The sequence below is a fragment of the Hyperoodon ampullatus genome (assembly GCF_949752795.1).
Source record: "Hyperoodon ampullatus genome assembly, chromosome: 20".
Lineage (NCBI taxonomy): Eukaryota > Metazoa > Chordata > Mammalia > Artiodactyla > Ziphiidae > Hyperoodon > Hyperoodon ampullatus.
The window spans coordinates 3,029,287-3,052,203 of record NC_136933.1 but is presented as its reverse complement, the minus strand read 5'-3'; the positions used below and the strand labels follow the sequence as shown (position 1 = coordinate 3,052,203).

The 22,917-nt window shown below is 48.3% G+C and overlaps 1 protein-coding gene across 1 annotated transcript in view; it reads left to right on the top strand.

The window, feature by feature from the left end:
* Positions 1-22,917, top strand: part of CSGALNACT1 (chondroitin sulfate N-acetylgalactosaminyltransferase 1) — a gene marked incomplete at both ends in the record, with an annotated part of 84,579 nt that overhangs the window by 38,919 nt on the left and 22,743 nt on the right. The window contains 2 exons of the mRNA XM_079726611.1: positions 4,284-4,500; positions 18,634-18,735. Coding sequence (XP_079582737.1) covers positions 4,284-4,500; positions 18,634-18,735 — 319 coding nt within the window. The remainder of the gene's footprint in view (positions 1-4,283; positions 4,501-18,633; positions 18,736-22,917) is intronic.

Genomic DNA, 22,917 nt, shown 5'->3' with positions numbered 1-22,917 from the left:
AGTCTGGGAATCTTCCCACGGGAGGGGAGTCCTGTTTAGAAGGGGTGCGGGGGGACCGGTGGGGACCTGTGTCTTGAGAAAGTGCCAGGCCTTTTCACAGGACAGCAGTTATTGTGGTAAAATACACATAACGTAAAATTCACCACTTTAAGCTTTTTTTTGTTTTTTTGGCCACAGTGCGCAGCTTATGGGATCTTAATTCCTCAACCAAGGATTGAACCCGCGCCCTCCGCGGTGACAGCACGGAGTCCTAACCACTGGACCACCAGGGAATTCCCTATTTTAACCATTTTTAGGTGTACAGTTCATTGGCATTAAGCACACTCACATTGTGTGTAACTGTCATCCCCACACATTTCTAGAACGTTTTCATTATGTCGGACTGAAACTCCGTGCCCATTAAACACTAAGTCCCGTCCCCCTGCCCCAGCCGCTGGTGAGCCCCAGTCTGCTGCCTGTCTCTGTGAATTTGACTGCTTCAGACTCCTCGTACGAGGGGGGTCATACAGTCTCTGTCCTTTTCTGTCTAGCTGACTCCAGTTAGCTCATGTTTTCGGGTCCATCCATGCTGTAGCATGTGTCTGAATGTCATTCCTTTTTAAGGCTGAGTAATATTCCGTTGCATGTATAGACCACGCTTTGTCCATCCAGTCACCTGTTCGTGGAGGTTTGAGTTGTTGCCACGTTTGGCTGCTGTGAATGATGCTGCTGTGAACATGTGTGTACAAGTGTCTGTTCAAGTCTCTGTTTTCAGCTCTTTTGGGTACACACCCAGAAGTGGAATGGCTGGGTCAGATTATAATTCTGTGTTTAACTTTTTTTTTTTTTCTTTTTTGCGGTACGCGGGCCTCTCACTGTTGTGGCCTCTCCCATTGCGGAGCACAGGCTCCGGACGCGCAGGCTCAGCGGCCATGGCTCACGGGCCCAGCCGCTCCACGGCATGTGGGATCTTCCCAGACCGGGGCACGAACCCGTGTCCCCTGCATCGGCAGGCGGACTCTCAACCACTGCGCCACCAGGGAAGCCCAGTCCTTATTTTGGTCTTTAATTTGCATAGTGGATAAGAATGATACTGCCCTATAAAATATTACCAGGGAGGTATTCGCGTGGCCAGCTTGCTCTGCCTTTGCCATTGTGCGTGCAGCTCGTTGGCTGAAAACCCCATCCTGCCGCGGTGCTCCTGCTCCCAGAGGGAGACTGTCCGAGTTTCCACCCCTGAAGGTTTCCAGGAGGCGCGGGCTCTGTCCTTATGTCACAAGGAGACTGGGGTGGGGGGACGTACCTGTGGGTGTGGTGGACGAGGGCTGGGGCTGGGTTTTGGTGGACACAGGCTGCAAGAGAGCTTTAAGTAACTTATTTAAAATAGATGGGATTAAGGGATCTAAAATCAGGTTTGTAAGACATAATGAATTGAATTAGGCAGAGTAGGGGGAAATAGGCTAAAAAGTTGTTGATGTAATAGCTGTTTCAAGGCACAGGTTGCAGGTGATGCCGACAAAGCAGCTGGAGCTGTGGGTGAGATCAGCCTGGTCCACTGGCTCCTGGTGGCCCCGGAGGGGTGGGGGGAGGGTGTGTCCGGGAACCAGGAACGCAGGCCGCTCCTGTCCCCCGGGATGCTGGTGCCGCTCCCCATAGGCATGGTTGTAGGAATCACTATTAATAAGAACTGCTACGTTCTCTGGTTCTTTATAAATGGACGCCCATCTCTTGAGACAGGTGCATACCTGCATCTTCAAATCTGTGGATTTAGATTTTTAAAAGTTAATGATCCTGACCCTGGTGCTGAGAAAGAAAATGACTCCAATTCTGAGACGCCATCCCGGCCCGCATACTTGTCATCTGCAGGTTCAGCTGTAGCAGCCTCGCGCGGGGGTTGCCGTGGAGAGCAGGGGGACTTGCCGGCCCCGGCTCACAGCTGTGTTTCCATCCAGCAGAGATGCCGTTAACTGAGCCGACTGCTTCCTGACTCAGCCCCACCTCATCTGGGCCCCTGGGAGCTGGTGGCTGCCCAGCTGCTCTGGGCAGCTGCTCTGGGCAGCAGAGGTGGGAAGAGCCCGTGTCCTCTGCGAGGACCAGTTGCCTGAAAGGGTGAACAGGCTTCTAATGGAACCACTTCACTTTTTCAGACACATCCTCCGAGCCTCGTGAGAAGTGCCCATCCCGTCTCCCATGGGTGGTCCCGGTGGGGATGCTGGGACCCCATCCCAGCAGGAGCTCGGCAGACCTTCTCTCAGCTTCCCCGACCCGCACTGGGGAGCCCAGGGGGCTTCAGGGGGGAGCTCCGCCCCATCCTCGTAGCGCTGCGCCCAGGTCCTCGAGTCCCCGAGCCGCCGGCGTCGGGCTGTGCGTGTGAACCTCTGGGCGGTGGGAGGTGAGACCCCCTGGAAGCTTCGCAGCCCGGGCTCCTCTCTGCGGCCCTGGAGGGAGATCAGAGAGGCCGCAGAGCCGGGGGTGTGGGGTGAACAGCTCCTGCAAGGCGAAGAACAGAGCCATTTGTGCAGCAGACCTGTGGTCCCCACAGAAGAGGGGAGAGGTGGGGTGAGGACGAAAAGAGAAGGGCTCGGAGAGGCCTGGAAACCGGCGAGCCCAGGAGGATGCCTTCTGTGGAGTCGCCTTTGTAGCTACTCAGAGCCCAGGGTGCGTCCCAGCCAAAGTAGGGGCTCAGAGGAAGGGAGGAGGAGGAAGAAAAATCCTGGCCAGTCAGGAGAAGAGAGACAAGGACACTTCTCTGGTGACTTGTCGAACTGGATGGGTTTTTCTGCCGGTAGGAAAACACCCACAAGCCCAGTGACACAGGGAGGTGTGGAACTTAGGCCCCAGGGGATGGTTGGCTCGCAAGGTGGGGAAGTTCCGTCTGGTCAGGCCTGCGGAGCCTCATCCCATGGTTGAGCGAAATGCTGGGTCACACGGTCCGCCCAGCAATAAGACAGTGGAGTTCCAGTGACGGTGACACTTGGGGGGCCCATCGTCGCCCCAAGTAGGCTGGCTCTGCGGCACTGGCTGTGCTGCTTCCCAGAGGGGAAGTTACGTAAGACGTGCACCTGTCGCTGTGCTTGTACTGTACATGCCATCTGCTTTAGTGCTTCCGGAAGCTTCCATGGGGCCACATGACCCATGGGAGCGGCCCGAGTGGCTCCCAGTGCCCCGAATGGACCACTGTGGTCATCTGAAATGACTGTCGTTTCTCAGAGATCGTTTTAACACACTTCTTAAATTAAATATAATATTAAAGTATGTATCTTATATTGCAGAAATGTAGATAAATAGCAGAAAAGAAAAAACACATAACCCTGCTCCACAGCACAGCCAGTCTTATTTTGACATATTTCCTTACAGTCCTTTTTAAATGCCTCTGAATAGTATAAATGCAGCTTTGTATCCAACGTTACAAACTTTTTTTTTTAACATCTTTATTGGAGTATAATTGCTTTACAATGGTGTGTTAGTTTCTGCTGTATAACAAAGTGAATCAGCTATACATATACATATGTTCCCACATCTCTTCCCTCTTGCATCTCCCTCCCTCCCACCCTCCCTATCCCACCCCTCTAGGTGGTCACAAAGCACCGAGCTGATCTCCCTGTGCTATGCGGCTGCTTCCCACTAGCTATCTACCTTACGTTTGGTACTGTATATATGTCCATGCCACTCTCTCACTTTGTCACAGCTTACCCTTCCCCCTCCCCATATCCTCAAGTCCATTCTCTACTAGGTCTGTGTCTTTCTTCCCGTCTTATCCCTAGTTTCTTCATGACCTTTTTTTTTCTTTCTTAGATTCCATATATATGTGTTAGCATATGGTATTTGTTTTTCTCTTTCTGACTTACTTCACCCTGTGTGACAGACTCTAGGTCTATCCACCTCACTACAAATAGCTCAATTTCGTTTCTTTTTATGGCTGAGTAATATTCCATTGTATATATGTACCACATCTTCTTTATCCATTCCTCTGTCAATGGGCACTTACACTGTTTCCATGACCTGGCCATTGTAAATAGAGCTGCAATGAACATTGTGGTACATGACTCTTTTTGAATTACAACGTTACAAACTTTTTGCCGTGTGTTTTTTTGAGGTCTTCATAAACGATTTTTAAATTGATGGTATTTTCATTTCTTTTGTGATTTAAGTGGGAGCATTTTGAGTTTTCTAATAAGTATTAGGTGTGGAGATTTAATCTTAATTTTTTAACATAAGGCATTTTGTGCTAGCTCCTGGCTATTAAAAACACTCAGCAGCCATGGTGAATTTTTACAACTGTCTCTCCTTGTGTCTGTTAACAGGGATCTACCGCACAGAAAAGGATAAAGGCACTTTGTACGAGCTCACGTTCCGAGGGGACCACAAGCACGAGTTCAGACGCCTTGTCTTGTTCCGACCGTTTGGCCCCATCATGAAGGTGAAGAAGGAGGATTTGAACATGGCCGGCACGCTGGTCAATGTCATCGTCCCACTGGCCAGGAGGGTGGACAAGTTCCGGCAGTTCATGCAGAATTTCAGGTGGGCCTGTCGGCACGTGTGTGTGAAACGCTGATGGCGCGTCCCATCCCTCCCTGGTTCCTGCCCAGCGCGAAGGCCCCTGTCTCTCCCTATTCGACTCTGTTTTCTTCCTGTAAAGTTTATTGTTGTATCTGCCTTTCCCTAAAGCAATTAGAAAGCTGCCAGATAAGCGGATGTACCTTCAGAAGTGAAGTTTAGGAGGATTGGGTTTTCATCAGGATCTGTAGGGTCACGCCTGCTGTGTTCCATTCTGACTGCAGTTGGGGGACCACGAGGCCATGCTGTCCCCTCACTGGACTGGGCCCCTCCCAGCCTCCAAAAGGCCGGCACCCGCATGGCCGTGGACCTGTGTGCTTGGCTGCAGCCTGGCTTCCTTTGGTGTCCTGCCCTGGCAGCGGCTGGAATGCATTCAGTCAGAGGCTTTTTTATTTTAACTTGTGTCTCCTTGGAGATTACATGTAAAATTATGCCGAGAAGTCTCCCAGCACTCATTTTTGTAGCTACTCAAGAAGATTTAAGCAGGTTTTATGTTCCGATGTGGTGTGTAGTTTTTACACGTGTCTTCAAGCTCCTGACGATGTGGTGTCGGATCTTACACTCTTGTGGACGACACTCACACGCTGCTTGAGGTCAATTTGCTAGCTGACTTAGCCAGCTTATTTTAAAGATAGAACGTCATGTGTGCCTAATGATAAATATTGGAAGATCAAACTTATTTTTAATCTTTTATCATTAAATTCACTTTATTAAAAGCCGGTAAGGCTCAGTATAAGTGTGTAGTTGATGCTTCTCAAAATTCTGGATAATGAACACATTTGAAGAGTAACCCGTTTCTGGCCAGGCTTCAGAGATGGGAGTAAATGAAGCCCAGCACTTAGGTATCTGTGTCCCTTTCTGTCTTGTAACCTCAGTCTGAATGTGTCCTTCAAGCAAAGGTGACAGCTCCTCTCAAGATGGCCCTTCCCTCAAGATGGTCTCATTCCAGCTTCCAGAACCTTCTCCACTAGCATATTCAGGCCTGGAGATGATAACAGCTCTGCGGTCACTAGGAGGGGCTATTGCTCTCGTCCCCCTGTCCTCCTTACACCCTATCATTAAGCTTTGTAAATAGGTCCTTAATACATCTTCTCCAACTAAAAAGAGTAACCCTTTTCTAGCTACATTTTAAGGTCAGAACCCAAGAGTCTTTGGGGGGCCCTCTGGCCTGGTCTTCCGTGAGTTCAGAATCCCTTGGGGCACTCCTGATGTGGCTGTGTGTGTGTGGTGTGTGTGTGTGGTGTGTGCACGTGCGTGCCAGGGCGGGCTGCAGCTCCGGGTAGAAAGCTCGCTGTTACTCGCACCTGAAGTCTGCCTCCCTGTAATTTCTACCCAGTGGGTCTAGTTGTGGCCTGTGAAGCAATGGCTGCCTTTGTCTTCTCCGGGCTTGGGAGCTGGGCCTTCAGCTTGACGTCCTGCGGAGCTGGCTGGGCTGATCTTCCCACACCCACACCCCACCAGTTTGGAGAACACCCCGGCGCACGATCCCACGACTGTCGGCAGCGCCCCTCTGGCTCCGGCACTGAAGTGTCTGTGTGGTTGTGGCTCCCTTAAGCCCCCCTGGGTGCATCTGTGTCCCTCTCTGCCTTCTCTTCGGACCGGCCGAGTGCACTGGCCGATGAAGCATCCATCCTGGGAGGACGGACCCAGGGCTGGGTACCAGGCCTGGAGGCAAACCCTGACTCCCAGCGGCCGGTGTGCCTGTTCCCAGGACAAGTGTATAGAAAGTTCCCTCGGCCAGGAAGCTGCCTGGAGCCTGGGGCAGGGCCCTTTAGCACACAGGCCGGTCGCTAGAGAGCTGAGCTTGGCGAGATGGTGCCCCCACCGGAGGGCTGTCTGCTCAGGGGACAGCCAAGTCCTCCTTGCAGGACTCCGGAGCCTGGAAGAAGGATTCTCTTGGGTGCATAGGACTAATTATTATGACTGATTATTGCCTTAGTGTCACAAGGATGGCAAGTAATTAACAGTAGGAATAAAATTGGAAGGGAAATATCGTTGAAAAAAGTAAAAACTTTACAAGTCTCCAAAGTGGAAGTGGTGAAATGAATGACATTCTAGTTAATGTTTTAAAAACAAAAATCCAGGGGTCCTTTCTCTTGCCTGTCACTGTTCAGATGCCCATTGTAGCACGTGGGCAGGAGAGGGTGGTCAGGGAGACTGGTTCCTTGGGGACAAGGAGGGCCTGTGTGTGCACCGGACACTGGACCAGATGGAGGGATACGAGGAACCTGGCTTCATGGAGAGAAGAATCTTAGTCCCACAGAGATAGAAATAGAGACCAGGACAGTGGGCCAAGAAAGGCTTCCCAGATGGAAGGCGCTTGAGCAGAGGCTGACAGGGAAGTCTGCTCTGTGGACCAGGGGCTTCCGAGCACGTTGAGGTCTCTGAAAAACTGGGATGATAGAGGGTACTCAAGCCTGGGGTATTTAATTCCGGGTCAGAACTTGGTAAAGATGGCATTTCAAGTTGGCCAGCAGAGAATGGATTGTTCAGAGCGTGGCTTTAGGACAACTAACCAAACAGCAGAAAAGATTTAATTCTGACTTCACACCAAAACCCAAAGTAAACTCTGGTCAATTAAATATTTAAATGCCGTTAAATTGACCATATGAGTATTGGGAGAAAATATAAGGGGCTAATTATTCAATATTTGATGTTGTCTTTATGAAGTCCTTTCCATCCCAGGAGTGGAAACTGTTAACTGTGGTTGGCACTGAATATGGAACTATGAGTGATCTTTATTTCCTTCTTTTGGATTCTCTCCGTTTTATAAATTTTTGTATTTTGTAAATTTTTATATAGTTAGCATTTTTTTATGTTTTCTTTAAAAATTCAACAAAATATATATTTTTTGCCTTTATAATTTAAACCTGACTTTAAGTTTATAAAAGTGACACGTGGCTATTATGAGATGTTTAAACAGTAGAACACAACCAGGAGTAAATTATTTAAAAATTCACTTCTGGCCCTGCTTCCCTAAATTAGCCATTTTTAACATTAATTGAACATTCTGGGCACCTTTCTTTGCATATACACAGATAGAAAAATGACATGCTTGAAATGTAATTAAGCATGAGACATGCTATATGTTCTATTTTTAATTAAAGAATTAAATTTTACTTTACTTAAATTTATAGAAGAGAATCTGAAGTATAACAGAAGAAATTGCTGATCTTTGAGAAAATGTTTCTGTGCTATAAAAGATCCCTCTAAAATTAAAAAAGTGACTTTACAAACCAGAACATATTGGAATCATTATGTATTTTTACCTCATATTTTAGTTTTAGACTACATTGGTTGAAAAATTATAATAAGAAGAGGAGAGCAGCACAGTTATATTTTCTCGCTCTCCTGGTCCCATCTCCCCATTTGCTCTATCATTTTTTTTTTCCTTTAAAGTACATTTTTTTAACATCTTTATTGGAGTATAATTGCTTTACAATGGTGTGTTAGTTCCTGCTTTATAACAAAGTGAATCAGTTATACATATACATATGTTCCCATATCTCTTCCCTCTTGCGTCTCCCTCCCTCCCACCCTCCCTATCCCACCCCTCTAGGTGGTCACAAAGCACCGAGCTGATCTCCCTGTGCTATGCGGCTGCTTCCCACTAGCTATCTATTTTACGTTTGGTAGTGTATATATGTCCATGCCTCTCTCTCACTTTGTCACAGCTTACCCTTCCCCCTCCCCATATCCTCAAGTCCATTCTCTAGTAGTTCTGTGTCTTTATTCCCGTCTTGCCCCTAGGTTCTTCATGACCTTTTTTTTTTTTCTTAGATTCCATATATATGTGTTAGCATACGGTATTTGTTTTTCTCTTTCTGACTTACTTCACTCTGTATGACAGACTCTAGGTCCATCTACCTCACTACAAATAACTCGATTTTGTTTCTTTTATGGCTGAGTAATATTCCATTGTATATATGTGCCACATCTTCTTTATCCATTCAGCTGTTGATGGACACTTAGGTTGCTTCCATGTCCTGGCTATTGTAAATAGAGCTGCAGTGAACATTTTCTTACATGACTCTTTTTGAATTATGGTTTTCTCAGGGTATATGCCCAGTAGTGGGATTGCTGGGTCGTATGGTAGTTCTATGTTTAGTTTCAACATTGTGAAAATGACTCTACTACCCAAAGCAATCTACAGATTTAATGCTATCCCTATCAAACTACCACTGGCATTTTTCACAGAACTAGAACAAAAACTTTCACAATTTGTATGGAAACACAAAAGCCCCCGAATAGCCAAAGCAATCTTGAGAACAAAAAATGGAGCTGGAGGAATCAGGCTCCCTGACTTCAGACTATACTACAAAGCTACAGTGATCAAGACAGTATGGTACTGGCACAAAAACAGAAATATAGATCAATGGAACAGGATAGAAAGCCCAGAGATAAACCCACGCACATATGGTCATTTTATCTTTGATAAAGGAGGCAAGAATATACAGTGGAGAAAAGACAGCCTCTTCAATAAGTGGTGCTGGGAAAACTGGACAGCTACACTTGAAATTAGAATGAGATTAGAACACTCCCTAACACCATACACGAAAATAAACTCAAAATGGATTAAAGACCTAAACATAAGGCCAGACACTATCAAACTCTTAGAGGAAAACATAGGCAGAACACTCTATGACATAAATCACTGCTCTATCATTTTTACCTCATCAGGGTTTGCAGCCCTTACACTTTGCATTGTAACCACAGCTCCTGTGTGTTAAGTGGATTTAGTGCATTCATCAGCTGTCCTCCAACAGTGGCTTCTTCATTCCTGAGGTTTGGGTTGTCTGGATTTCATGGTCAAGACATTTCTTCAAGAAGGGTCATGAGTGCTTGAGAATAGAATGTCTGCTTGTTATCTGCACAGTTTAAGGATGACGTGACTGGGCTTAAAACTCTTGGATACACTTTCTTTCCTTAGGACCTTGTAGAGGTTCTTCTGCATCTGATGATACTGTGGAGAAGTGTTAGGACAGCTTTATTTTGTCTCTCCTGAAAATGATGGAAGAACACCTTCCTTTGTTGTGAACCGTGATCACTTAATCAGGATATGTCTCTCAGCTCAGTGCCTGTTGTTCTCTCTCCTGTAATTCAGTTTCCTTGTTTGTTTTGTGGATTCTTTCATTTCAGGGAACTTTTTCTGGTGTTCTAATTCTGAGTACTTTTCCTGCTTTGGGTTTGTGCATTCCATAGGTTTTCTCCACTTACTAGCTTCTCTCTAGTTTTTAATGCATTCGTCTTTTATCTGCTTTCATGTAAGCCTTTCCTTTATATGAGTAATTTGATTTTCAGATACCTCTATTCTGAACCTTGCTGTTTCTAATTTACTTCTTCCGTTTCTTTTGGTTATCACGTTAATTTTTCTGAGCACAGAATGTGCTTCTTAATCATAATCTGTTATTTCTATCATTTCCTCTTTGAACTTTTTTTATTGCATTCACATTTTTATTAAGAAAGTGTGAAACATTTGTAAGACGTTTTCTTCAATTAGAGTTATAGTTTCTCTCAGACTAGGTTTTTCGTTCGCATTTTGAACACTGTTGCTTTCTGAATGCCCTCCCTTTCTTCCTTTAACTTTTCTGTTGTCCTTCAGATGTGGCTCTCTGCTGTTTGTCTTCGTCCCTCTTGCATGCGGCGTGCTTTCTGCCGCTCTGACGTTGTAGTGGTGGGTTGTCCTCGGCTGTCCCCCACCCTGACTGAGGGCTGTGTCACACTCCCAGCTGTATTTTGTGTTCTCCTCACATTCTTCATGGTCTGGAAGAGCAGGTGAAGGAGGAGACAGCTCCGTTGACCTTTGTGCACCTTTCTTAGAGGCTCCAGGTTCCTGCAGCCCCTCCAGGCCTTGGGGCGGGCGTGTGGTGGTACCAGCCGCACTCTACCTGGTTGTGGGTGGACCTCTGTCCTAAACGGCGGAGGGAAGATCCTTTGGCTCCCAGCAGGGGCCTCTGTTAAGGGCTGAGGCTAAAACCTCAGAGGGAATCGGCCCCCATTTGTTTTCCTCTCTCATCTTACCCACCGGTTGTTTTCAGCTCTTTCCACTCCCACAGGTAAACATGGGGACAAAAGATGAGGTTTTGGCCCTGTGTTTGCTGGGGGGGCGGGGAGGGGTCTGGCCGTCAGTGCCTCTCGCCCCGGCTCCTCTTCCTGCTCTTACGAAGGATCTTGACTTAATGCGATGCCTTTTCCCCTCTGGTCCTGCCACACCTGCCTCTTTGCGGGGGTTAGTTCACTGAGCATCATTAGGTTGGCCCTGCTTCCTTCGCCACTTCCCATGACATGTGGAGGGGCCAGATACCCCGCTGCGGCCTTCGCTGCATGGAGTCCTCGCCGCAGAGCCGGGGCCCCTGTCCCCCAGCCTTCTCATCTGCTGCACACCTCCAGCTCCTCTTCTGCAGCACTTGTGGAGCTGGAACCACGAGGCTACTGTGGACTCTTCCATTTCTTTCCTTGGCCTCCTCTTTGTGACGTTTATGGCAGATTGTATCTCTTTTTTTGGCCATTTGTTGGTGGCAAGATTTTTGCCATTTTCCACTATTTTGGGTACATGGTTGCAGTGATCACCACTTGAGGTTATTTAAAGCATTATTCTCCCAGTGCATCTCCTTTAAAATGTAAACAACCTTTGCTCTGACACCATTTGGCTGAGGACTTTTACAAGTCACTTCATACATCTGGGCTTTAGCATCTTCTATAACATCAGAGTACTGGTCCACATGAGTCCCTTTCACCTCTGATGCTGGTTGTTGGGTTTTTTATTTCCCACTTCAGTATCAGTGTGCTAAGTATTCAGCTAGAAAAGACCCAAATGGCTAAGAATTATAACAAATATGTCTTCTTGGGCAGAAGAAATCGACGTAGAGCCTGGAATCCCCCAGAGAGAGCAGGCCTGGTCACAGACACAAAGAGCCCTGGGAAGGCTGGATCTGAGAAATCGCTCACTTGGGGTGATGACTGGGCACGGGGTGCCATCTGCAAGGACCAAGGACCAAGCTTTCCTGGTCCAGAACTGTGTCTGGGGTGGGGTGGACCCCATGACAAAATTGATTCCTGAGTTTATGGAGTTCATGGCCTAGGGTATTTATTATGATTGCTCTTCTATTCTCATGATTATTAGAATCATCTCAACAAATCCTAAGAATTATTTGTGTTTATAAAAATTACAAATTCCCGGGCTTCCCTGGTGGTGCAGTGGTTGAGAGTCCGCCTGCCAATGCAGGGGACACAGGTTCGTGCCCCAGTATGAGAAGGTCCCACATGCTGCGGAGCGGCTAGGCCCATGAGGCATGCCCGCTGGGCCTGCGCGTCTGGAGCCTGTGCTCCGCAACGGGAGAGGCCACAACAGTGAGAGGCCCGTGTACCGCAAAAAAAAAAAAAAATTACAAATTCCATGAAACCATTTTTATAAAGGTCAGTGGACAAGGACTCAGTAACAGTGTGGAACAGGGGTGAAGTACACCTGGGCGCTGGGACTGAGGGAAGCAGTGCAACTTGTCAGAAACACCAGCTCTGAACCCCCTGGCAGGCCAGGGGGAGAGAGAAAAAGGAAGCCTAGTTTCCTTCAGCCTCAGGGGTTAATGAAAAGGAAGCTGCTCTTTGTTGGGTGAGAGAAGATTTTCCTAGCCCTAGACCCTAAGGGCCTTTATTTAAGAGTCCATGAACAAGAATGGGTGATGTTCTGGGATTTACAAGAAGTTAGGAGGCGAAGCACAGGGAGATCAGCTCGGTGCTCTGTGACCACCTAGAGGGGGGGATAGGGAGGGTGGGAGGGAGACGTAAGAGGGAGGGGATATGGGGATGTATGTGTATGCATAGCTGATTCACTTTGTTATAAAGCAGCAACTAACACAACATTGTAAAGCAATTATACTCCAATAAAATGTTAAAAAAAAAAAAAAGTTAGGAGGCTAAAGCTCCTCATAACTTGTCCCCTCCCTGAGTGGCAGTGACACCTGGATGTGCCCTGAAGAGATGTACGGACCCTCTGGTCAGTTGCTGTGGGGCTGCTTTGGGGCCTTCGTGGTCCGGGCTCGCTCCACTGTTGCTATGGAGATAAGATGTCTCTTTGCTCCAGCGGCCTCTTCCTTCCTTGCTCTCTGGTGGTCCTGATCCCTGGATGAGCCTCGCAGGCTCCTCATGCCACTTCCCCTCCCAGGACGGCTTTACGCGTGGCCGCGTGGCCGTAGAGGGGGTGCCCCCAGGAGAACTTGCTTCAGATTCCGTCCCCTTTGCCCAGTGGCGTGTTGCCTTAAACCCACCTCCCCCCCGTCCTCCTCTCTTTTTTAATCCCCTCATCTGCCTTTCTTGAAACTATTCTCACGTTTGCTTTTTGGCTGCTCAGTTTCCCTTGGCATCTGGCTTATCGGTTTTAAGCTCATCTATTGTTTTATTGTGTACTTTGTTCGCAGTAGCAGGAGGAACCTCACGGTAACAAAACTATAGACGGTCTTAGTGTCTGTCTCTGAGCCTCTCCTAGAAAAAAAGGATTTTTATGGAAATGATTTTTTGTGATTTGCAAAGATCTTTCTCAGTTCATTCCAAGTTTGCTTGATTTTTATTCTGACTCCTTCCAGCGGGACTGAGAACCCTTTTCCATGTTGCTGTGGGTCTTCTCAGACTTTGCTGGTTATTTCTGTTTTAATCTGTCCCTTTCTCCTTCCTCTGACACTTCTCTTGGTCCCTCCCTCGGCATTTATGACATTTAAAGGTAGTATCAGGGACATCTTTTTTTTTTTTTTTTTGCTGTAAGCAGGCTTCTCACTGTTGTGGCCTTTTCCGTCGTGGAGCACAAGCTCCAGACGCGCAGGCTCAGCGGCCATGGCTCAGCGGCCATGGCTTACGGGCCCAGCCATCCTCCCAGACCAGGGCACGAACCCGCGTCCCCTGCATCGGCAGGCAGACTCCCAACCACTGCGCCACCAGGGAAGCCCTCAGGGACATCTTTTACTTGAATTTTCTTCAGCAATTTTTAAAATCCTTTTCCTGCTTAGCGCCATTAAGATGTTTTGTGGATGCTTCTGGATCTTTAAAAAACAGTGACTGTGGACTCTCTGAGACTGAAGTGGGGCTGCAGCATGGGCTCAGCCGGCATGTGTGCTGTGGACCAGCTGAGCCCTGCCGTGCGGTGGGCTGGGCCTCCCCCGCAGGCTGCGATCCAGGAGGTGCTCGGTCTTCGTTGTGTTTCCCAGAAAGAATGAGCGTACCTTTCCCTGTACCGTCCTCCACCCCTGCCTCGCTCCACTAGCTGTCGTCAGGCAGCCCCTTCTCTGCTCAGACCTCAGTGTTGCCCCCAGGAATGTTTTACGGTTCACATGTTTGAGAAACGCGAATCTACATCATTCACCTTATTTCCATAGAAGTTTCTCTGTGGAACCTAATAAAAGTTGTTTTGCACTTCATTTGAGCCACCGATTATGTAGAAACCTCCATTCAAGAGAAGAAAATGGTCAGTTGGCAATGGTCCCATTTGTTGTCCTGAAACGTGCAGCCAGGAGAGCAGGTCCCGATGGCTTGGTTGAGGGTCACTGTTCACTCTCACATCTCAGCTTGTCAGATAACGGTGTCCAGGAGTTGTGTGTCGCTTCAGCGTGGGGTGCAGGAGCGGGGAGAACCCACCAAAGCAAAAGAAGAACGTCATTTTCTAAAGCCTGATGATGACAGGCCCCCCTGACTCTCTGTTCCTTCCTCCGTCCCTTTGTGCCTGAACACATTTCTTCCTGGTGTCCTCGACGACCAAAGGGAGAGATGGTAGCCTGACAGGCTGTTATGTGTTATTTCATTTGCATGGGACATAATTAAAGCCTAAACAGGGGCGTCCCTGGTGGCGCAGTGGTTGAGAGTCCGCCTGCCGATGCAGGGGACACGGGTTCGTGCCCCAGTCCGGGAGGATCCCACATGCCGCGGAGTGGCTGGGCCCGTGGGCCATGGACGCTGAGCCTGCGCGTCCGGAGCCTGTGCTCCGCAACGGGAGAGGCCACAGCAGTGAGAGGCCCGCGTACCACAAAAAACAAACAAACACACAAAAAAAGCCTAAACAGGGTTTCTTCTCATACCTGATATACCTGAGTAGCAGATTGACTGAGAGAAGGATCGGGACGTGATGTCCTTGTATCCGCGCCTTCTCAGCCGGGAGAGCCCTTGCCCTGGTCCTCTCCACCTGCGTGGCGTCTACTCACCTGTCCAGGCTCGGCCTGGATGCTGCCTTGACCGTGGTACCCGTCCCCATCACCCATCAGACATGAGTCACGTCTCCGCCGCACTCCCCTGACTCATTAGACCTGTTACTGCCGTTATTATGTCCCGCCTTGTCCTGTGCTCTTCAGGTGCCCATTCCTTCCTGTCAAGTCCCTGATGCAGGAAGGGTGACCAGTTGTCCCAGTTTGCTTTGAGGTGTTTCCTGGGATGTGGACTTCCAGTGCTAAACCCTGGAGAATCCCAGGCAAACCTGGATGGTCCCCCTACAGGGCCATACACGATGATTCTTTTAAAATCTTATTCCAGTGAGAATTACGCATCACACAACAAAGGGACTCAGTAATGTTTGTCATTGAAACCGTGTTTCCACAGGCTACTCAGCCTAGGGTATAAGCACAGGTCCCCTAACTATGAGAAACATGGTTTTCCTGCTCTCTCTCACCTTCTGTGGCGAGATGTTCAGCCTCCTGTGCCCTCTGGTCTTTGTCCGACTTCCCAGGAAGGTCTCACACAAGGTCAGATACACTTCAGCCTCCGCTAACTGCCAGGTCAGCTGCGTGGTGCAAACTCAGTGCTTCTCACAAGAGCAGCATTGTTGGTCCTCACGGATGCCGAAGGGCTTTGGTGCTGCCATGCTGACTGCCAGCAGCATCTGTCCTCCACTTGGCCATACCCACTACCCAGCTTTGTGCTGGGGTCCTGAGTGGTAGGACCAGAGCCGTGAGGCATCCTGGGTGCATCCCTCACCCTCGCCAAGGAAACCTGAGGTACCAATACAGGGCTGGTCCTGAGGGAAACTGGGCTGCATGCCTAGGTGTGCAGGACATTGGAACCCCTTTTCTTACCTGTACAGGTAGGGTGTGAATGACAGTCAAGGGTCTCTTTCCACGGTGTGGTTGTGCAGATTAGTAGCAGAACTCAGAGACCGTGACGTGCTCTCTGCCTTTTGGGAAATAAAAATACAGGTGTTTAAGTGGCTGTGATCCATGTTTTCTGGCTGAAAAGATATCTTATTTAGTCTCTATACTCTGTGTTACAATATCCTGGGTGAGAAGGAACTGTTGTTTCCCCTCTAAAATCCTAAAAAGATAAGGTCTTGGTGACATAGAAACAGAATTTTTAGGCTTCCAGCTTAAGGTGGAAGAAAGTCCAGCGCGGAGTTAAAGCAGTGGAGCCGGGTGAACCGAAGAGCTTCCCAGAGGGTTCTTAGGAATTTGGGTTCCCTGAGGTTCGTCCCAAACACCGCCACCCTGCTGTTACAGAGACGAGCTAGCAGGGCGCCTGAGTTGGCTCCAAGGACCTAGGCAGTATGGGCCCAGGTACAGATAATTACACCAGAACACGTACCTCTGTGCCCACACGCACAACTCTTTCTTACACATCTTTCTGGGGATGGAGTCCAGTGAGAACTGTTTTGAAAAATATGAAAGTTGCAAGATCATCAGACATTTGGTGATGGTGTTTCTCTCCGGCAGTGTGTGTTGGCTGCAGTGTAGATAGCTTTAATCATGCAATCTCCAATCAGATGGAGAACTACTCAAGGGTAGAAACGGCCTACGCCTTTTTTAAGATTTATTGTTTGGTGAAGGAAGGAAGGAAGGAATAAATGGAAAGGGCCCTGGAAGTGCCCTCAGAACAAACTCTGCTTTGCCTTTTCGGGAAGCCTGAGCTGGTGAATGAAAAGTAAAGGTCCAGTGTGTCTCTGTTTTATTCCTTGAAAACAGGAAGCCCTTTGATGGATTTTAAAATGCCCACAAAAATGTTACTAGAAAAACCAAGAATGCTTTTTATTCAGGCTCAGCGGGTGACCCTCTGCTGACTCTGGGATGGATTTGTCCAACTGCCCACAGTTTTAAAGCATAGTTTTTCGGGCACTTGGTGCTGTGTGTGGGCTTTTATTCTTCCCTGGCAAAGGAAGTTACAGCATCCTCTGGCAGGTTTGCAGAAGGGATCTTTTCTGTACAGGGAATTTTGTGCTCGGTGGGTGGTAGCTCTGTCTGCAGGGCTGAGGCTGGGGGAGCACTCGGTTCTGAAGCAGGAATGGCACCTGGCCCCATTCCTGGTCCCTTGTCTGCTGCTCGGAGCCCTGCCCTCCATCTGCTTTTAGAATCAGCTCTTCCCCTCCTTCCTCTGGAAAGAGAGAGAATTCTCCGAGCCCAGCCTCTGACCAGGGGAGCCCTGGTGCCTCTGCCCAGGGTCAGTAGAATCTTCCCCAGGACTTCTTCCCCCTGGATTCTCTCCTCCTCCTCTCCGCCGTCCTAAACCCGGCCCATCCTTCAGGGTTCCAGCCATCCAGCCCACAGGCTTGGCCACGCTTTCTGAATTCTGTGAACTTTTATCAGTGCCACGATGTGTCTGATGATTTCATTTGAGCTCATTTATTTCTCAAGTAAGGTTTTGGAGTGCAGGAACCGTATCTTCTCTGATCTTCCCAGCAACCCCAGGTAGGCAGTCCCTCCTTCTTGATGTCACAATAAAAATCACTGCATAAATTGGCCTCTGCAGTTAGAGCTCGGAGACTCTGAAAGACTCTGACGTGGATTGCTGTCAGGGCTTCAGGGAAGTTGCAACACAGCGATAAAAGGAATGAAACGGGAGGGCAGGCAAAGTATCAGCGTATCACAGATACCATCCTGCCAGTAGAATCCATTCATTTGCTTTCAGAAATCTGCTAAAATGACACACACACGTACATATCTGTACACACATGTTTTACACATCAACATATTTTTATACACACATATTTACATATACATCCATATACACACATCAACACACATTACGCACGTGATACACACATGTATATGAAGTAAACCCTCAGCAGAGGACGGGGCCCGGGCAAATAACAGATATGCTTTGGTGGGGAAGGCAGGTGTAGGCCTGGCCCCACCCAGAAGGGCTGCTGGGAGCCTGTCATGTGTGTGCCGGGTGCCTGGGACCGTCAACCACAGGGAGGAGCAGTGAAGGAATCTGCCTGGGGAGGGTGAGGTACAGCAGCTATGCTTTTGGACTCTCGCCCCTCCACACAGTCATGACACTGGGTGTCCCCAGGGTTTCTAGGGTCCTAAACAAATAAATGTCTTTTTACCTTTGCTCGTTCAGCCTCTAAGACTATTTGTGTTGCACACACAAGAAAAGGCAAGGACGAGGCCTCCAGTCTCACCCTCACTGGACTTCAGTGTTCTCATCTGTACATTGGGCTTTGTGTCTTCTGTACTTTGTAAATTTCTTGTGACAGAGAAGGGTACGGACCCAGGGCCGTTCTAGACACTGGATCCAGGCCCTAATGGGCTGGACGTGAGGCAGGTTGAGCCTGTGGCCTCTTTTTTTTTTTTTTTTTTTGAAGATGTTGGGGGTAGGAATTTATGAATTAATTTATTTATTTTGGCTGTGTTGGGTCTTCGTTTCTGTGCGAGGGCTTTCTCTAGTTGTGGCAAGCGGGGGCCACCCTTCATCGCGGTGCACGGGCCTCTCACTATCGCAGCCTCTCTTGTTGCGCAGCACAGGCTCCAGAGGTGCAGGCTCAATAGTTGCGGCTCACGGGCCTAGCTGCTCCGCGGCATGTGGGATCCTCCCAGACCAGGGCTCGAGCCCGTGTCCCCTGCATTAGCAGGCAGATTCTCAACCACTGCGCCACCAGGGACGCCCGAGCCTGTGGCCTCTTGCATCTGAGTTTTCATGGACCAGATCTGCATGTTTAAATTTCATGTTTTCCTGGTAAGAGAAATAGGAATACAGGTGGTGGCAGGAGCCAGCCAGCACGTCCTGTCCCCTCTCTGCTCTCCTGGCAGCCCAGTTCCCTCCCAGGACCCTTTTGCACTTTACAGAATAGGTATTTGTTTCGGCTTTGCCTGTTGCTGTGAACACAGGACCAGACATCCATGTTTTGTCTTCTAGGGAGATGTGCATCCAGCAGGATGGGAGAGTTCATCTCACCGTCGTTTACTTTGGAAAAGAAGAAATGAATGAGGTCAAAGGAATACTTGAAAACACTTCCAAGTAAGTCTGATGTGGAGCCATGGTGGGGAGTCTGGAACCTGAACGCGGGAGGAGATACCTGAGCTCATGCAAACCGTTTTATGTCCTTTTCACTGTGCGCGACCCAACCCGGGAGAGGGACGGGCTGGCCTTTTGCGTGTGGTGGTGTCGGGGGTGGGAGTTCTGTGCCCTCCTTCCTGGGGACCACCTGCCTCACACCCGCCCTCATTGTGAGGGGTGTCAGCTCGGACAGTGGAGACAACTGCCTGGAGCACCCAGGGTGGGGGGCAGGGCTCCTCCGGCCCCCGTCTGACACAGCAGGTTTGGGGACCGCACGTGGCAAGGGTGGACTTGGGGAGCACAGCCATGCAGGGAGCTCCTTCTCAGTCCCCGCTCGTCCAGGTTCGCTCTCAGCCACTGAGCAAATGGCCTCAGCCTTCTGACTGTCACTCCTTCTGCATTTTGAGAGATCAGGGGCCAGTGATGCTGGGGAGGGACCCTAGATTAACAGAAGCTGTTTAACCAACACTTTTGGACCGAGAGCTCTGGATTTTTACCTCGTTCATCAGTTACGTGGAGGATTAAATGTATTCAAAAGCAGAAGAGAGGGGCTTTTCTTACCAGAAGAAATGAACAAGCATGTATTTAATGAGTACATATCTGTGGCATTTTCTACTGGTGAGAAAGCTGGCGGCACTGCCCACTCCCTCTGGTTCGCAAGCTGCAGGTGAACGACGAGGTGGGTGGTTTCTCCATAGGTGCAGCTTGGAGGGTGGTCAGAGGTACTGGGGGCAGAAGTCGTCTGAGTAGGTCCGTATGGTCTGAATATAAACAAGTCCCTCTGTTTTGAGTCTTCGGTAAATGGTAATAGGATGATAGTCAAAGGATAAGATGCCGAGACTGAGTGCACTTTTTGTATTTATTTGCAGGCTTTGTTACCCATTTTGTGTCACGAGCACAAGATCAGAATGCTAATTATTATTCAAACATCTGAAGCAGTGCACTGGTCATATTTTGTCCACACTTACTTTTGTAAATAAAGTTTTATTGGCTAGCAGGCATGCTCATCTGTTTCTGCATTAGTTATGGCTGCTTTTGGGCTACAGCTGCAAGGCTGAATAGTTGTGACAGATACAGTCTGACTCGCAAAGCTGAACTCTTTACTATCTGGTCCTTTACAGAAAAAGTTTGCTGACCTCTGTCCTAAAGCAATAAGGAGTTAAAAGAGTTTAAAACTAGTACCGGCTTAGGGGCTTCCCTGGTGGTGCAGTGGTTGAGAGTCCGCCTGCCGATGCAGGGGACACGGGTTCGTGCCCCGGTCCGGGAAGATCCCACATGCCGTGGAGCGGCTGGGCCCGTGAGCCATGGCCGCTGAGCCTGCGCGTCCGGAGCCTGTGCTCCACAACGGGAGAGACCACAACAGTGAGAGGCCCGCGTACCTCAAAAAAAAAAAACAAAAAAACTAGTACCAGCTTAAAGCTATGGCACCTGTTGAAGGGAGATCAAAGGGAATGAAATAATTCAATATCCTAAATGTAAGTGAAATAGAAATCTCTCGACTCCAGTGCATTGCAATATCCTTTTCATCTCTGCTTAGGATTGAGGAGAGTGAGTTATTAGAATTCATGTCCTCTGCCCAGTGGATAGGTTTTAACATCTCTGCAAGTAGCCACCCCCTGGGTGTGGACCTTTTTCAAATTTCCCAGATGACTCTGACATGCAGCCAGGATTGAGAACGATTGTTTGGGAAAGTGGCGGCCGCCCCAGGGGCTGCCCGAGGAAGGCCTTGGTTGCAGCCAGCTGCCTCCTTTCGAGGTATTTTGAAGTAGAGATCCAGGTGATTCGAAAGCCCAGCCAGGACTGAAACATCAGTCCTGTCGGCTCCGGCACCTTCCGAGGACATCAGAAGGTGATCAGATGTCTGATAGATAGGTGTAACCGACTTTACAGGAGTCTGATGGACGAGTGGAAGGCCAGTTGAGACAATGTTACGGAAAATACCCTTTCTAGTGACCGGAGTGCCCAGGATTCTATCAAGGCATTCTCCGCCGTATCACATGACCTGGCAAGCTGAATTCGCAGTCAGAAGGTTGTGTGGTGAGCAAAGAATGAATCTGAACGAGAAAAGTAAAATCATTTGAGGGGTAGGGATGGCTTGGAAAATTTCCAGAGATGAAGCTACCCGTGATGGGGACGTCGTTCTGGAGCCTGAGTCAGTCTTTAAAGCAGTGCTGCAGTCACTGATGCCGTGGGGTGTGTCCTGCCCTTTCCAGGGCGTTGCTCTAGGAATGCCCTGCCCTCTGCCACCAGCCTGAGCTGATTTCCTGCGGCTGCCTGCAGCCCCGCCGTCCAGATGAAGTTCCTCATCACCCACCGTCCCAGCCTGGTACCCAAGCGCGCTCTTACTTCTCACTTTGTGTTGATGAGTTACTGCCCCGCAGCCAGATGGGGGCGCAGTTTACCCTTTGTCTTCACGCCCATTATTCTCTCAGGTTTGGCCTTCCCTCCATCCTCCTTCCTGTTTCCTCAGACCCCCTACCTGTGCATCCCCGCCCAGGTCCCCACTCCGGAGCTCATGCTGACCTGTCCTTTCCTCTCTGAATTGGAACCATACACCCCTTCAGCATCTCTCATCTGTGGCACTTGGCATATGATTTGCCTGTTTATGTTTCTTTCTGCTGTCCTCACTAGATTATAAGCTTCTTAGTAGTACTGTGTCGCATGCTTCTGAAACTCCAGCTCTTGGCACTGGGCCTCACTCAGGTTTAAAATGTTCAGTGTTTACCAAATGTAAAATAGATAGCTAGCGGGAAGCAGCCGCATAGCACAGGGAGATCAGCTCGGTGCTTTGTGACCACCTAGAGGGGTGGGATAGGGAGGGTGGGAGGGAGGGAGACGCAAGAGGGAAGAGATATGGGAACATATGTATATGTAGAGCTGATTCACTTTGTTACAAAGCAGAAACTAACACACCATTGTAAAGCAATTATACTCCAATAAAGATGTTAAAAAATAAATAAACAAACAAATAAATAAAATAGTCACTGTTCGTTCATCAGGAGAAGGACAATGCCAGGTGTGTAGTAGATTTGTACACATTGTAATCTATATAAAACGCATATACGAAGGTTTATTTAAATACCATTTTTATCATTCTTTTAAGATGCTAAAGCTTTTATTCAAATGCATCTTATCTTTGAATAATATAATAGCCATTGTGATTAACATGAGTTATGTCATTTAATATTCACAGCAACCTTATGAGATAGAAGCTGTTATTAACCCCACTTCTTAGATGAAGAAACAGAGGCTTAGAGAGGTTGTTACTCAGGCTGCCACCCCTATCCAGGGGGACAGCCAGATCTGAACCTCGTCTGTAACTCCTGGACTCCCAGTCTTAACGTCGCGCCAAATTCTCACTCCAAAAACCGATCATTGTTCATTGAGAATAATATGATCTGAAACCAGTTTAAATGAAATTTATTTCATTTGGCTCTCAGCATTGTGATCAAACTGTTCTAAATCTAGCTAATGTATGTATTTTAAGAATATCTTGAAAAACCCCAGTTTAGTGACTAGCATGCAGTGTCTGTGTCTCTCGGTTTACGCTTACTCTGTCGAGCTTTACGTCTCAGTTGATTGCTGTAGAGCAGTGTTTTGCAAACGACAGTTTGTGATTCATTAGAGGGTTGTGAAATTGATTTAGTGGGTTACGTGCAGTGTTTTTAAAAAATCAAAATAGAATAGAAGATTATCAGAATACATCACAAGTATTAAAGATAAATATTGTTTCATGAAACTTTAATTTCAGAGTGTGTGTGTGTGTGCACGTGTGTGCATGCGCTGTGTCATGATTTATAATATATTCTTTTGAAAGGGTAAGGGTTGTGGTCAAAATATTTAGAAGCCACTGACGTAGATAACAGTACAAGTCAGTTCTCAATATCTGATTTTTATTCCACAGAGTTTTTCATACTAAGCTTCAGTTAATCTCAGATTACACCCTAGCTCAGTGGTTCTCAAATATAAATGTACTTTGAATAACCTGGGGTGCTTTTTAAAATACAGATTCCTGAGATCCAGCCCCAGAAATTCTGAGTTATTAGGCCTGAGATGAAGCCTGGGAACCAACACTGAGAATGAGCTCAACCTGTGATGCTGATGTGGGTTTTTGAGGAATTCTGACCTAGGTAGACACTTGCT